General features: G+C 45.3%; 1 protein-coding gene across 1 annotated transcript in view; it reads left to right on the forward strand.

Annotated features, from left to right (window-relative positions):
* The window catches only part of T265_03411 (hypothetical protein), a gene marked incomplete at both ends in the record, with an annotated part of 67,823 nt that overhangs the window by 19,982 nt on the left and 32,556 nt on the right, over positions 1-15,285 (forward strand). Inside the window, one exon of the mRNA XM_009167895.1 lies at positions 9,721-9,942. Coding sequence (XP_009166159.1) covers positions 9,721-9,942 — 222 coding nt within the window. The remainder of the gene's footprint in view (positions 1-9,720; positions 9,943-15,285) is intronic.

The following is a 15,285-nucleotide window of genomic DNA, read 5'->3' on the forward strand; positions in this document are numbered from 1 at the left end:
AGTAGAACATAAGGTTGACGGAAACCCGGGGACTGCGCCTACCTGATGAGCCCCAAGAAGGGCGAAACCGGTCGTGGGCTGTCAATGGATTTTCAGCAACCTTATGAGTAGGAATAGTTTCAATTCTGTGGTTTTTCGCGTCATAGCATTGACGCGACTTTCAGGCTGTCGTTGTTAGTTGCTGTAACTGAAACACGGACGTCTTGAAGAGCCCAATGCCTTAAGCAGATAGCAGAGCATCACACTCATGCACTGCTGCATATGTGTTGTGATACAGCTATCTCATGGTGACGTTTGTAGAGTGTCGCCGAATTCAAGTCAATATTGAATGTATATCATTTTTCTCACTATTATCCTCCAATCTCCGTGCTCTGCAAAAAAGTAGTTGGTTTGTCTCGGCGAGATGGCTCAAGCGGTTAGAGCGCAAATCTGCTGACCAGTGGGTCCAGATTCGAGCCCGATCTCTGCCTCTCGACTTCACCTGTCTGGGTTTGGGTAACCTGACAGTATTCCAGCCCTCGGGTTGCATGGAAGCTAGGCACCGAAAGGGTGCTACAGCTGAACGATTATATGTGCGCTGGGATACCGCCCAGACTTAAACAAGCGAACGACTATGGTCCTCAAGCAAAGTCTTTGGCTCAAATGCCTGATCGCGAGGTATCCGCCGTAGGCTTAAGCAGTCCAGATTTTAAGAAACGAAATTGCCACACTTTTTCCGATTCTGGATCTAGAGAGCCAAGAGATTGTGTGTCAGACCTACATCCATTCGTCAACCTGGCAGGAGAGACTCTAGAATAGGTCAACGGGTCGATTAGATACGCAAACCCTCGCACCACACGAAGGTTCAGCCTGCCTCTTCGCGACTGATGAGCAACTACAGGTCGGCTGCGTTTCTCAAGTCTGACAAGCTGCCATTAATGACGCTACAATTGATCAAACTCAGCCGACAGGCTTCTAGTCCAGCAAACTCATTCTGAGTTCGGAATCAAATGATCATTTCTGAGAGCTTGCATTGTTGGAGACGATACCTGTTATGCCGAGTCGCTGTATAGATAATCATGTTGCATATCTGACTGTGCAAAACTAAGCCATCTAACAAAATCACATGCACAAATCGGAATAGAAGTAAGACGGGTACTTGTTCCGTAGCACACATTCACGTATTGATAAGAATCTATATTAATGAGCCATAGCCGAAAGGTACTTGTTACCGAAGGTCAAGTACGCCACACACCATTTTGTTGTGTTTCTTTACAATGTGTGCTCTTGAGTGTGTGCAGACTGACTGATCGATAGACTCAAAGTACAAGTATTAAATCTAACTGTATTCACTCGGTAGCGCATTATCAGTGGCTCGGAATGTTTTTTTTTGGAAGATAAACATCGTTTTTATGGCTCTAGGGTGGGGTTCTACTCAACTATCATCCAAAGTACATCGAAAGCCGTATCGATTCAGTCCGAGTAGTTGGGTATGTTGCAACGCTTATATTTGCAGTTTATACCAGTCCAATAATCTGGACAAAGGTATCTTGTCATCTGGACTTACCATTTCCCCGAGTGACGTCCTGCCAACTGCTTCATAACACAGAAGTGGCGATCCTAGTGCCTTTTCAAAGGGTTCAACCACGTTCATAATCTGGGTTCCGACATACGTCTTTTTATAGGAAGCCTAATGGAAATCCAAAGCCCATTAACTAAGTGCTACTCCACTCTTTTTTCCAAGCCACCAGAACATAAGGATACCGCAACGCGAAATGATGTACAGTCCTTTGACTTCGGTTCCCGTTTTGCTTACAGATGCCAAAACGCTTTCTGTGGGAATTTTCCCCAAAACATCAAGACTGGCATCACTTTGCGTCGTTTTGCGGTTCGCTCTCTTGATATTTTGGTTCAAAAGATGGAGATGTTTCGTTTGCGAAATCATATTTGAATTCCTATTAGATTTACTGTAGGGGAAGACACTCAACCCCCCACCAAAGAAGCGATTAATTTATAATTCCTGGATTACGCAGGACTTACGAGAATCGCGCGTGGGTCAGATATCACTTCAGTCCAAAATAATGCATAATGATAGTAATAATCACTCAGATCTAACATGTCTAGCTGCCACGCTACTCGATGACTGCGTTACCACCAGGCTGCTCAACTCCAGACAGGAGCTGGGGCTGGATTCGAACCACTTGCCTTCAGATCAGTGCGTTCACGCCTCAACCAATGGAATATCTCGGACTCCTATAGATGTCCGAAAGTAACGGAATCAGAGCTGAGATGGACAGCAGTGAGTTAAACTGCGGAAATGTAGGCCCACAGTCTGCCAATAAATGACCCGTATCCAGTGTATAAAGCAATATAGCCAGCTTGCACATATGGTTCAGATAAGCCAACGCCCCCACAGAGAAGACATCTTAAAACAACGGCGTTACCATAGCACAGCTTACTGCATGTAGCCCACAAACCAGAGTCCGCACAACAGGCGACTATGGACCAAGTCACATCGAACTGCGATCGATTGACGAAAAGTTCAAAACTGAATGATGATCAGGCTGCCGGAAGTACGCCTGTTGAGCGTTCATAGGCTCGTGCGTATGCCTGAGGGCCTGATTATGCTCACCGCTTTGTTGGATTTTATTAAACTATATTGGATTTCCTGCTTAAAATTTGATCTGTGAATCCGTTATTATTAACATACACAGATAGACAGATAGATAGATACATAGTTTAACTGGTTGCCTGATCTGTTGATGGATTGATAGATAGAATGCTCCATTGACTGACTGATTGACTGACGGACTGGTTGATCGATCGGTCGATTGATTGATTGATTGACTGAATGAATGATTGATTGTTGATTGATTGATTGATTGATTGATTGATTAGATAGATAATGTTGCCCTAATAGTACCACGACTGGTCTCCTGCTTGCTGTGTGCACCAAATGACGTCTAATAGATGTCGCTGTATGCACCACCTTACGCGGTCATTCATTCGTTTGGCTATCTGAAACATTCAGATGAGCATCGCTGGTTTTTTATTGTCTGAGCATTTCCAGCCTGCTCATTCTAGTTAAAATGGTACATTCCTTTTGTGAATGGTTTGAGTTCACATACCCAAAACGTTGTCTTTTTCCCCTCTCCTGTGGGATGCCAAACTCCTAGGATCTGAGTTAGCTCGGATAAGTCTATCTTCAGGAACGGCTGTCGAATGATCTCACGCCAACCCACAGGTGACGTGTGAGGCCATTCTTGCACAAAGACCCTAATCTAGGATGAAGCTTGTGCAAGTCAGAACACCAAACCTTACTAAATGCAGCTAAGTTGTCCGACCTCGAGATAGATTGGTGGTCAGGGCGCGAATTTACGGTTCAAACCCAACCTCAGTCTCCCGACTGCTGCTGTCCTGACTGGAGCAACATGACAGTCTAAGCCCTCATGCTTCTTTAGGGTGGTGTGGCCGCTATATACCAAAAATTGTGTTGCAGCTCAACAATTACTTTTCCCGAATCTATTCAAATTAATTGCCACTGAGACGATGAACCTAAAAACATCTGTCACTTGACGGTCGGTGGTCGCCGCTGCATGAAAATCCTGAGCACCGGCGGTCGAAAGCAAGCCATTATCCGGTCTGAACTTTATGGCTTAATGATGGGCACCGTTACCTTTTGACGTACGGACTTTATTTGTCAGCGTATTATGGAATCTCACCTAGAGATGCCCACTGACACTTTGTACTCTAGTTACCTTCAGGTAGCTGATATTGTCATCTTTAGGCTAACAATACTGGGCAAGCAGTCATTGGAAAATGGAAGAAAAAACGTACCTAGGTTTCAGAAAGTTGCGTTTGTCAAATGAACTGGTCAGAGTACCCTGATGACCTAGAGGACCTATCCTACGTAGGTAGGTACGTTCACATGTGGCCTACGTCATCTTGGGCGAGTCCCTTCCGAATGGGTCGGTTGTGTTTACAGCGCTGCGATCTTCGTCTCCGAAACTTTCTCGCGCTTTCTTGGATAGCTGTTGTCCATATCGAATGTCGTGTCCTCGCATGAGAGTTACAGTTTCTAAAACTTTAAGCGGTATCCCAAAAACGGGATTTTGGTCAAGACGTGGGTCTGGAGAATGTTCCAGAATAATTACACGTGATCCGGATGTATAGGTCTTGACATCCGCATGAGATTTTTTCTGATTTCATTGGATCCTAATCCAATAGACTGTTTTTCACGGGCCGTCCGAAAAGCCCTACAGATGGCGCTGGTGTGCAAGAGTCCGGTGAAGGGTCTTCGCACATTTGGAAGGTATCTTTAAACAAGTGCCGTAATTTGTCAATAAAATTTTTCCAATTTGTCTGCCAATTACCAATGAGTATGGTTAACTCAAACAAACTCGAAATCTGCAAGACACACCAAATGCGTACTGCTCGGGATCGTACTCCACCTTGTGGGTCCGGGGCACTCAGTGTGACACCTAAACGAAACCCTTTTCCTACGTTTGGGCAACCGGGGAGCGAGGCCCACGCACACAAACTGGCAGCAGCGGCTTTTTTCTTTAATTTTTCACTTCCAGTATCCTTACAAATAACCCTGTGTGCGTAGCTCCATAAATTTAGTTTTCGTTTACACTCCGTCTAAAAGAGTAAAAGCCAACCGTGTTCTACCAACCTCGATTATCCAACATTTGTTTGATGTTCTGTTCACGCTAGACCCGTTTTTAGTTCAACATGACTAAAATGTGATTCGGGGTTTCCTTAATTCGCGATGTCCTACAAATTCGGTAGCCCAACCTTCAGACTTGAATTGATCAATGTATCAGTTCAAAATGTCCGTGGAAAAGTGGTGACATGCAAGGTCAGTTTCCTGGACAATACCGAAATTCGCGTTACCTACTTTTTCGTACTATCAGTCAACGTTGTTGCCCAAAGGGTATTTCAGATGGAAACACCAACTGATCGATATGCAGTCAACACTTTGTATGAGGGTGGAAAAAACTATAGTTGTTTCATTTTCGTGCACACTTTCATTTGTACTACTCCACACCTTGAAAGAAACAAATCGATCTATCTTAACACGGTTGGCGAAAACACCAGAATTTCTTCACTTGCACTCATTCTCTGCGACGTACTTTACCAGACGATTTAGCGTCGCCGTTTTCCAGGTCAGTTCTCAATGTCCTGTAAGAAATCGGAAACCCAGTTCTAATACATTTTACGTGCACCTTTCGGTTAGTGCCGGGAAAAGTAGTATGGAGGTGGTGTCAACCACTACAATCTTATGATAGACTTTCTCGATGCTTTTATGTGCGATTAAGGGCAGCACTCTGCGATGCGTGATTTTCAGAAGGTCTCTTTCGAGGTGTCCCTATCTATAGTTTTTTTGTTTGAGGAGCAGGCTGTCCTGCTGCACTGATTCTTCAAACTTGCCGGGTTTTAAAAAAACGCTCAGCTGTAGCACCCTTCCGGTGCCTAGCTGCCATGCCACCCGAGGGAAACACACAAACGCCACTAGAGGGATGTACTGGGACTGAGATATACCGCCAGCCTGCCCAAGCGTAGGCAGCAGCAGTCGAGATGCCTGGGTTGGGTTTGAACCGTGACCTTCCGACCAGTAAATTCGTGCCTTAGCCACTAAATTTTCTCGAGCTAAGTTTGTCTGTTTAAGCAACGTTCCTAGTTGTGGTGGCTGTCCATTTAAGCAACTGCAATGGTCCCTTGAGTGCTTCAGATGAACGGCTTAAATGGTTCTGTCTAAAGTTCTTTATTCCAACAACAACAACAACAACAGCGCTCCAAGTCAGCCAGTGGCTTAATGAGGGTGGTGCGTAATAAGACGGGTCCCTCAGTGGTAGTACTGACGGTTCCATACAACTGTTACACAGTCGAGACGGAGTTTATTCACCCAACTGCTTTGGCCGCTCAGATGTGCATGAGCGACCGCTTGACTAGCCCCTGCTAGATCGAACGGGGTTCCCACGCACACCCACCTGAAAAAATGACCTGATCCCCTTTGAGCTACATAGTCTGTAACTTCGGAACACACCGCCTTCATGACATGAATACCACTCTATTCGCAAGTCTTCAAAGGCGGAAATTCCGTTACTGTTGCAAAGCTGGTCGTTGGCTTGTTCGCTGAGCTGGGCAATTTGGTTGCAAACGTTTCATCACCAATCGAGGTGACATCACCAGTGCGTAGCTGTGCGTAGCGGTAGTTTAAACCGCAATCGTGACACCAACGTGAGACATCTATTCATAAGAGTGTCGCACACGCAACTAATCCTAATCAAGCTTTCCGCACCACTATCACTCCTGGTATATTAGAACTCTTCCGTCCTCGTCCTTCCGACTTGCTTGCAGTACAGTCGTCGAAAACTGTTGCTCATAGTCACGTTGACCACCAATCAGTTTGTCATGATGAGTGTAGGTCCTAGCAAAAGAGGTATTGTGTCAAATATGTGTCGGAACGAATTATGTTATTCCCTCCACTGACTAGCTCACCGGTGATCGATTGTTTACGGCTTGTAGGTTTCCATATACGTGGTGAACATTTGTCAGTTGAAGGCTTAATTAACTAGTGTAATGAATAGTTCCGTCTGTCTCTTCAGCTTTTTCTTATATTGTGCTATTAACTGACCATGAGCTTCTCGACTTCCCCGTTTTGTTGGGGTGCCACGGATCATCCGGGATAATTTCTAGTAGTCACCGATATTTGTCGTGCTAAAATACCTTTCTGACCAGTAATCCATAAGATCTTTTCGGACTGAGTGGTTTGGTGGCGTAAGCTGGCCACACATGACCGGTGGATGATTCAGTCTTTGTAGCCCGTCGTTCGGACGCCTTTGAATACAACCACAGACAGAATGGTTATTGGTGGGTGAACCCGAGACAATGGTAGTAAAGTGACTGGCGATCATCTTCAACAGTTGGATTTGTTTTTCTCTAGTCTTTAAGGTGGACTAATTTGATCCTTTTTTAGGTCTTCGTCTGCACCGAACGATGTGTTTGAGTTTGAACCTTGCGCCTTTAGATTCGTCTGCTCCACGGTTGGATCTACAGTCTTCATGCCCATAGGGCTGCGACCAGCAGAGGCAGTGCGACTGCCATTGGAATACCAAATGCACAGATGTCTCTCTGATACGAGAAACGTGAGTTAGGTATTATGATTCGATCGAACGCTATAACGTTAACTGATTACCATTCTGACAGCGTTTTCTCAGGCAGAACGCCCCAAGAATTGATGGATGATGTCCTGTTAGGCACCATTTCTCACATTCTGCAAGATATTGAGGTTTAGCACTCGGTCGACCAATCTTTGTAGCTCGTAGCTGAAATCATATTTGACTGAGAGGTTCGATAAAGAAGTGGGAATGCAGATGATCGTGACGGTCAGGTTCACCGGATAGCCCTCTGAACGAGTATCAAGTCTGGACTGTACTGAATTGGGAAGAGCAAGGTGACATGGGCACGTGTTTTAAGGGCAAAAGCCATACAATGTAAGCCCGAGTTATCATTCGTTACAGAAATTCGGAAGCATTGGGGACTAAAACCAAGAATTTGTGTCTCCGAGAGACAGGCAATATTCGATCGAACGCTATAACGTTAACTGATTACCATTCTGACAGCGTTTTCTCAGGCAGAACGCCCCAAGAATTGATGGATGATGTCCTGTTAGGCACCATTTCTCACATTCTGCAAGATATTGAGGTTTAGCACTCGGTCGACCAATCTTTGTAGCTCGTAGCTGAAATCATATTTGACTGAGAGGTTCGATAAAGAAGTGGGAATGCAGATGATCGTGACGGTCAGGTTCACCGGATAGCCCTCTGAACGAGTATCAAGTCTGGACTGTACTGAATTGGGAAGAGCAGCGATACTGCTAGGTTGCCCAACCCTAGACAGGAGAAATCTAGATGCATAGGTTGGAATCGAACCACGGACCTTCCGGTCAGTAAATTCGTGCCCTAACCACTGAGCTATCTCAAGACGCTAATCATTTTCAAGGGAGGTTGAGAGTCTCACAGAACCGCCTGGATGTCCTAGTGCCTTGTAGTATGTCAAAAGTACCCAATTTTTGCTGTCATAACTACGCAGTGGGGATACTGACCATTTCGTTTGCAATGTATCGCCGCCTCATATAGGACTCTTCATGCACGTTCCTAGTTCTCTGGAGCTAATGTGAGACGGAACACGTATCGAATTGCTTTCAAGACTAGTGAAAACTCCGGCTTAGTCTCCATCAGGCTTATTCCCCACTCACAGAAAATTTAGGATTGTGTGATAAGACAAAAACATCGATTGGAGATCGATCGCATGTCGATAACTTGCGATATGCACGTCTCGTCCGAAGTAAATACATAGCAACTTCTTTCACAAACAACCTCCACCCAATTGATTTTGGATTTCTAGTCCCCCACACGTAGCCGCCCTCATTTTCGGTATCGGTGAAATCTTAAAAACCACCCTGATTCTATTTATACATTTCACACGATTATGGCGCGTGGTGTTCCCTTTCGTTGACGCAACAGCCATGAAGACATTGTTGTGTTGCATTTGTGTAGATGTACCTACACCATTCGTTTGAGCAGACCTGTCATGTAAGAATGTGGGCGTGTCTCCGTTCGACGGTTAACGTGCATCCAGTGTGCGCTGCGGAAGTAGCGGTAACCCATGGAGGTTGCTTAAAAAAACTCTTCGACAGCCGTTCATCAATCCTGTGTGAGTAGTTTTCCTGTATGAAAATATACTGCAACATCTTGAATATCGTACGAACGGAAGCTTGAGGTAGCCTTCGTGCAGCACATTCAGTTGAACAATATCATAAGCCGGAGATTCAGTCTCCGGTGAGAACTAAATTGAAATAGAAATGAGTGTTTTTGTCGAAGATATCGTTGACCCACTTAACTCGTGCTTCATTTCAGTGGAGCTCGCTACGGCCTTGGCTACACTCTACAATGAGCCTGTTTGGTGGTGAAACTCTATTTGACCTGGACTGAGTAAGACACGGAAAGGATTGTTCAGAGATGAGTATGGTAGATAGGCAATGAATGATCCATGCAACCCCAATGTATTTTTGAAAACTGTCTGGCCAATCCAGAGCGTTTTTTGCGCTACCCGTCCTGGGCAACCATTGATCGGCACAAATGGGAGATTATCTGACCTTTCTCCCACAATTCGCACACAATACAAGCATGTTCATGTGTTATTGCATCATGATTCAAATGCCATCGACGCGGTAGAAGCATGCATGTCCGATCATCGGAGTTTGAACCCCGAGTTCCTGTGGGAGCGAAACCCTAGTCTATATCTGCTTTCGAATTCACTAGAATGATCATAACGGGACAGAGGGAGAACCGTTTACACGAGAGTTATATGAATACAGTTCAGCGGATCATGAAACTAGGTACAATGAACCTTCTATCCATCCATGTTTAAATAATCATCAGGCAGTACGATGTTCAGCAGCGTTAGACTCGTCCTCCTGAAGTAGCTTACGGATCTTCTGTTCCGCCTATGCGGAACAGGAACTGGCAGGTGGGTGGTCTACCTGTAACAAACAAGAATCGAAACAGCAACAGCTTCCTGAAATCCGTGCGCGGATGATTGAAGCAATAAAAAGCCTCAATCGATCGTTTTGAGTCCTAAGCGGTGGACAGATCCATTTATTGCTGGTTGCTACACTGTAAACCCATATCTAGCCATCGTCCAATGTACTCCGCCCTCATTTTTGTTTTTAAGATCTCCTAAACGGGCATTTCGCGTTCAGTACTGCGAAGCTTCCATGCTAAACGGATTCGGGCTTCGATATGTGCACAAATTCTTCAGCCTTCCATTCCTTTGCCTTCAACACACGGTCTTGCGTCAACAACTCGCTCGGAACGAGATGGAAACGTCGCATGTTGTGGCCGAACTGGAGACAGATGGGAATGCGATCAGTACCAATCAGTCGGCCTATGAAGCGTAAGCGTGGGTTCAGTCATTTTTCTTTGAGGGGGGTCAAGCATTTTGGTTGCAAATGTTCTATCTTCAGGCGTGGTAACGTTACCTCGGCGCTGTCATGACGTTGTTTTTACTCTCGCCTGTCCTTGCAATGATGCACCTGATTGTCATGTTCAGAGAACAGACGCTCCAACGACACTCCGTTCTGTGCTTTTTCTAGTACATACCCCTATTTTAGGTGTTTCGGTTCCCTAATCTGAGCGGTCTTCATCCTACGGTGGATGTATCGGCAGCCTTATCATCACTGACATCACTGACTCCTCATTGCCATACGACCACAACTTATTTCAAACCTTTATTGTTAAAGAGAAGACAAGGAGGGACTCGGTACTAGCTCATTCCAGGTCATCTCCAGACATTTATTACAAACATTCCGGTCAGAAACTGACAACAAAAACGGCAGTGACACCGAATAGGAACGTCGAGGACCACTCAAGCGCATCCTGGAAGGCACCTGGACTTTGTACTGATTGACATATCCCCGTCCCAGGTCGAAGCCCTGGCCACATATTGACCTGTATAAAGCGCGAGATTGATTATGATCCATCGTGTTCAGTAGCTGATCGAGACATCACAACTTGCGGTGGCGGTGAACACCTTCATTTGCAAGCTCTGCTCTCCCCCGTTACTCTCGCTGGCGTCTGTCTACACGACCTGTGATTCTCAGGCGACGGTTGTCAAAACGCCGACTACGTTTCAGTGTCGCTACTCGCAGTGACCACGTCTCACAATCATAGAGCAAAACCGTCTGTACCCCCGGCCTGGAGGGTTAGACGACCTTGGTTCGTCGAACCGCTGTGCACTGACCAACCTACTACGAAAGGTCCCGCATGCGTCATATAGGGGTCCTTCAGTATGACTCGATGGATTGTGAAAGTACCAACTCGTCGCCACACAAGGTCGTTCAGTTCTTCTGCGATGTTAGAACATCCCATTGAATTGACACAAGAGTAATGTTGCCACCATTTAACACTGCCTCACTTTGTTGTGTGCACTCTTCAATTGAGTTGGAAAACACTTCGGTTGAGATTTCACTTGTAAACGATCAACTTTACCGCCTTTATCCCGGACTAATTGGTCTATTTGCACTCGAATTCCTCGTCAATAGTCACGATAAAGTTGCGAAGAAGAACAACGAGGGCATGGTTCTCAATAGTGTCGTTACGATCATGCAGATATCATTGGGTGAGCCAAGATTAGATATGTCTCGCTTAGGTTCTCCAACATCCCCTTTTGGAATACGGCGATTTAGTTCTGACCGATTCTCGTCTCGTTCACTTCTCATAAAGAAGCGCGCACAGAGGACGCTAAATTGTCCCATCTTCAGGAGAGTTTATACTCTTGAGAGGGACGCCTAATTTGGGGTGTAGCCTACGCTTTTGACACACCACTACACAAACTGTTCATGTTCTCTGGCTGTTTTCAACAACGCACGACAGAATGCGATGAAACCAGTCACTTCAACCACACTGTATGCTTGGAAAAATCAATAACCCTTAATATATGGAAGGTAAGAATTCTTACTTGTTTTCGTTGCCTGTCGTGTGTCAAATCTGTCGCTTCTGTGCTGCTTTGCCATATTCATATGAGAACAGAAAATGACAAAAAATACATGAATGTGAATTCTCGCACTACAACAAACCCTAATTACTGGAAGCTCGAACTATACTCATTTGCAAACTAATTTCTCTTCAATGGAAGACTCAACTGAATCCCAGCTGGATCTCTCGTTTGTGGTCTTCTTCAAGCAAATATACCGCACAAGAGCATCCTCATGTTTCAGTTGGTACGATATTCGAAATATTGCAGTGTATTTCTGAAGCAACACTACTCATAAGGTTGCTGATAACCTTTCCAGAGCCCACGACCGGTTTCGCCTTTGTTGGCGCTAATCGCCTGGGCAACCGTCAACCTTGTGTTTTAATTGAACCGAAATTGCACGACATTGATGTATGCACTCGTCTGCGAGACTCACCTGGAACCCAGTTGAATCTCTTGTTTTTGATGCGATATCTAGAATATCGTTAAGGCTGAAACATGAGAGGGCCTGGTCCAGCGCATTCAGTTGAAAAAGAAACATCGTTAACATGAGATTCAGCTAGTTTCCAGGCCCGTCTGCCTTCAAAACCAAATCGATATGCAGACGAGTGTATTATTCAACGAAAACAGTTCTCACTCCTGGCTTTAACCTGTATCTGTTAGGTAGAGCTTTGAAATTCCAGTAGAAATTTCATCCAACCAATCTATCGGCGTAACACACTACTCATAAAGTTGCTGAAAGTTCTTCAACAGCCTAAGACCGATTCCGACCTTCCAATTCGGGCTCATCCGGTAGGAGCGGTCCCCAGATTCCCGTCAAGCTTATGCTCTACTTGAACCCAAATTGCACGAAATTAGCGAAGTACACTCATTCGCATACCAACTTGGTTTCGACGACGGACTCGCCTGGAACCCAGCTGAATCTCTCGTTTATGATGTTCTTAGGCAACTGAGCGTGCTGCCTCATGCTTCACTTTCAGCAACGTTGTGGGTAGTTTCCTTCTCGAATGCCCTACCAACTGAAACATGAGGCAGCATTTGTGCGGCACTCTTAGTTGGGGAATACCTTAAACGAGGGGTCGGGCTGAGATTCTACCGATTCCCTCGCTAAGACCAAATAGGTGTGCAAATCAGGGTATTTGGCGAAAGTATGGGCCTTTGTAGGAAGTGCTGATGATGATGTGGAAGGTTGTTTCCAATTCGAGACGTTCTTAGGGACCTGTGTGCTTAAACAATTCTCAGGATGGAAAACTTCCGGCTATTTTTAGTATTCGCCCACATTTCATCCGTTTCAGTTTGTTCCCCTTAAAATGGTACCATTGAATTGTGGTGACATTTTGAATGGAGTTAGCTCGCTATTGAAAAACAGATAACTCACAGATGGAGCCTACTCTTAGTGAACCGTTCTGCGTTTCCCAAAACGGATTGAGATACAATAGCACGTGATACTGCCAAGGAACATGGCGATATTTCCCTTGGGGGGGCTCAGATTCCCTTCTTCTCTTGTGAGGTTGCGAGGAGTTTGTTCCCTCGAACAGAAATTGGAATGACGAAATCCGTGCCTCAAAAATCGCACCATCGGTGTGAGTACGTTTGGCGCATTCTTTTCGTTGACGAAATACTGTTTAGCGAACATGGGGCGAACACGAAAACATCATTCGTCAATAATAACTGAATAGTCTCTCCAATTTGTCTACCAAATATGGAGGCATGTCTGAGTGCGCATCCATGCAGTGTTTGTTTTGTTAACAGATTGGCTTGGAAGAATCCTCTTGCACACAAACAAAGTTCCGTTGTTTGTGATGTGCCCCGGGGATTGAATGACGTATAAAAAAATCCCTGAATTTTGCCCATCGCTGTTCTGTGGTCGCTTGGTGGGACGATTTCTTGTGTTTGCGTCTCGTAATGCCGCGTCAATCAAATCAACTTCAGAACGAATTCCCGACCCCAACCGTATTGATTGCACGGTAGCCCCTCTTGGGCTTGCCAGCCTTATCAGGTGTCCATACGGGGTGACGTTTCGTGCTTGTTTTCAGCCCTAGTGATTAACAAAGCAGTTTCAAACCCTGTTTCAGTCGATCGTGCCAACTCACTTCACTGTACTTCATTTTGTTGTAGGACCAAAAAATGTCCCCCATTTTACAAGTTTCTTGATAAAGCATCGTTATCCAGGGTTTCCGCTGCAAAGTGTGCGATTTTTTTCAGTTTAAGGAATGGTGATTTTCCGACTTCATTTCTTGTGTTTCACAAATAGGAGCAACACGATCGTAGATCGATGTACGAAATGCTCTTGACACTAAGCGTATCTTATGTCATGACGCACCTTGGTGGTAGAATCCCCTGTTCTTAGAATCGTTTGTGGACGCTTACGGTTATGTTACTTGTGTCCGACTGGTCTGATTTCCCGACGGCACCTGTGTGTTCTCACTTTCGGGGATCTTTCCTGTGGATGTCGTCCTACCTCAACAGTTGGGGGCTCTAACTTTGCAGCTAATTGTCTTAAAAACCGGTCTGTGGATGTTCGCCGCCATAACGCACTGCGTTTTGCCCAAGGTCATCGAAAAAACGCCAAAGACATGTAAAAATGGCGGCTTAAGATGATGATTCACTCTAAACAGAGTAGCTATGTGTAATCATTTCGGCAAAATGACATTTGGCTGAACTTTTATTTTGTCCGCAAACTGTGGCATGTTCCCATGGTCATCGGTACGATCGAAGCGCGAAACAGCTGTGTACCGGACGCTGCTGCCCAGGTGCTTGCGTGCCCACAAGCACGCACTTGTCTCGAAATCGTGCCACCACAAGAGGACGACTGTACTTCCATCCCATTGGTTCCTCATTTCTAGAATTGTCATTGCCCCTGATATGTCCGAAAACGAATAGTGACCCATGCAATCAGGTTCCTACCGCATTTATCGAACGCCGGCAGTGTACCGAAAATCTGGAATGTCATTTTTTTTGTCAAGCAATACTTTTCCAAATCGACAGAAGTTTTTCACCGTCTACTGGACAGATTGGTCGTTATTTCTAACTTTTAACGTTACGCGTGTACAGCGATGCTTCACAAATGCGTATTTTGTCCGGGTTCGATTTTTTTCTCTTGCTATGAAGGCCTTTGTTGAGCAGACTGTGTAATCAGTGCAACACCCTCCCTCTATCCGCTCAAGGTCCGTTGAATCCTCACTTAGCGTGTTCTCCCTTCAACAAGCACTGCGCGTGCAGAAGTGCTTGGGTTTCTGCATCTACATTCTATCATAACACATCTACCTACGGTAGTCTACCTGTAAAGACACCTTCGATGTATGCCACTGCTCGGAAGAAACCCTTCTCAGTGCCATCCCCGAAGAGGGAGAAAACATTTCTCCAGTATGGGAGATTGCAATGACGATCTCCTGGGAAACACTATGCGAAGCTCACTTTTCTGGTATTCATTCACTTCTACTCGAAATATTCTTGTAGTTATTCCGGTACAAACGATGTGCCAGTGCTCTTTTGTTCCAGCTGCTACAGTTTCGTCTGTCGAGAAAGGGGAACTGTCATTCCTTGACGATAAATTGCCCTAAACGGCATACTGATGCTAAGTCCTGTAGAGGTGAGAGGTTGGACAGCTACACGTTCAAACGTCAATTGACTACGGGAATGCGTCTATCATTGTCTCCAACAATCCATTTCGGTTTCCCTCATCCGTGGGAAACAGATATCCTTGATCCGATTGAGTTTGCTGGTCAGAGCTTTCTTACGTCGATCATAGACTTTCTATCGTTT

This window comes from Opisthorchis viverrini (assembly GCF_000715545.1).
Source record: "Opisthorchis viverrini unplaced genomic scaffold opera_v5_49, whole genome shotgun sequence".
Taxonomy (NCBI): domain Eukaryota; kingdom Metazoa; phylum Platyhelminthes; class Trematoda; order Opisthorchiida; family Opisthorchiidae; genus Opisthorchis; species Opisthorchis viverrini.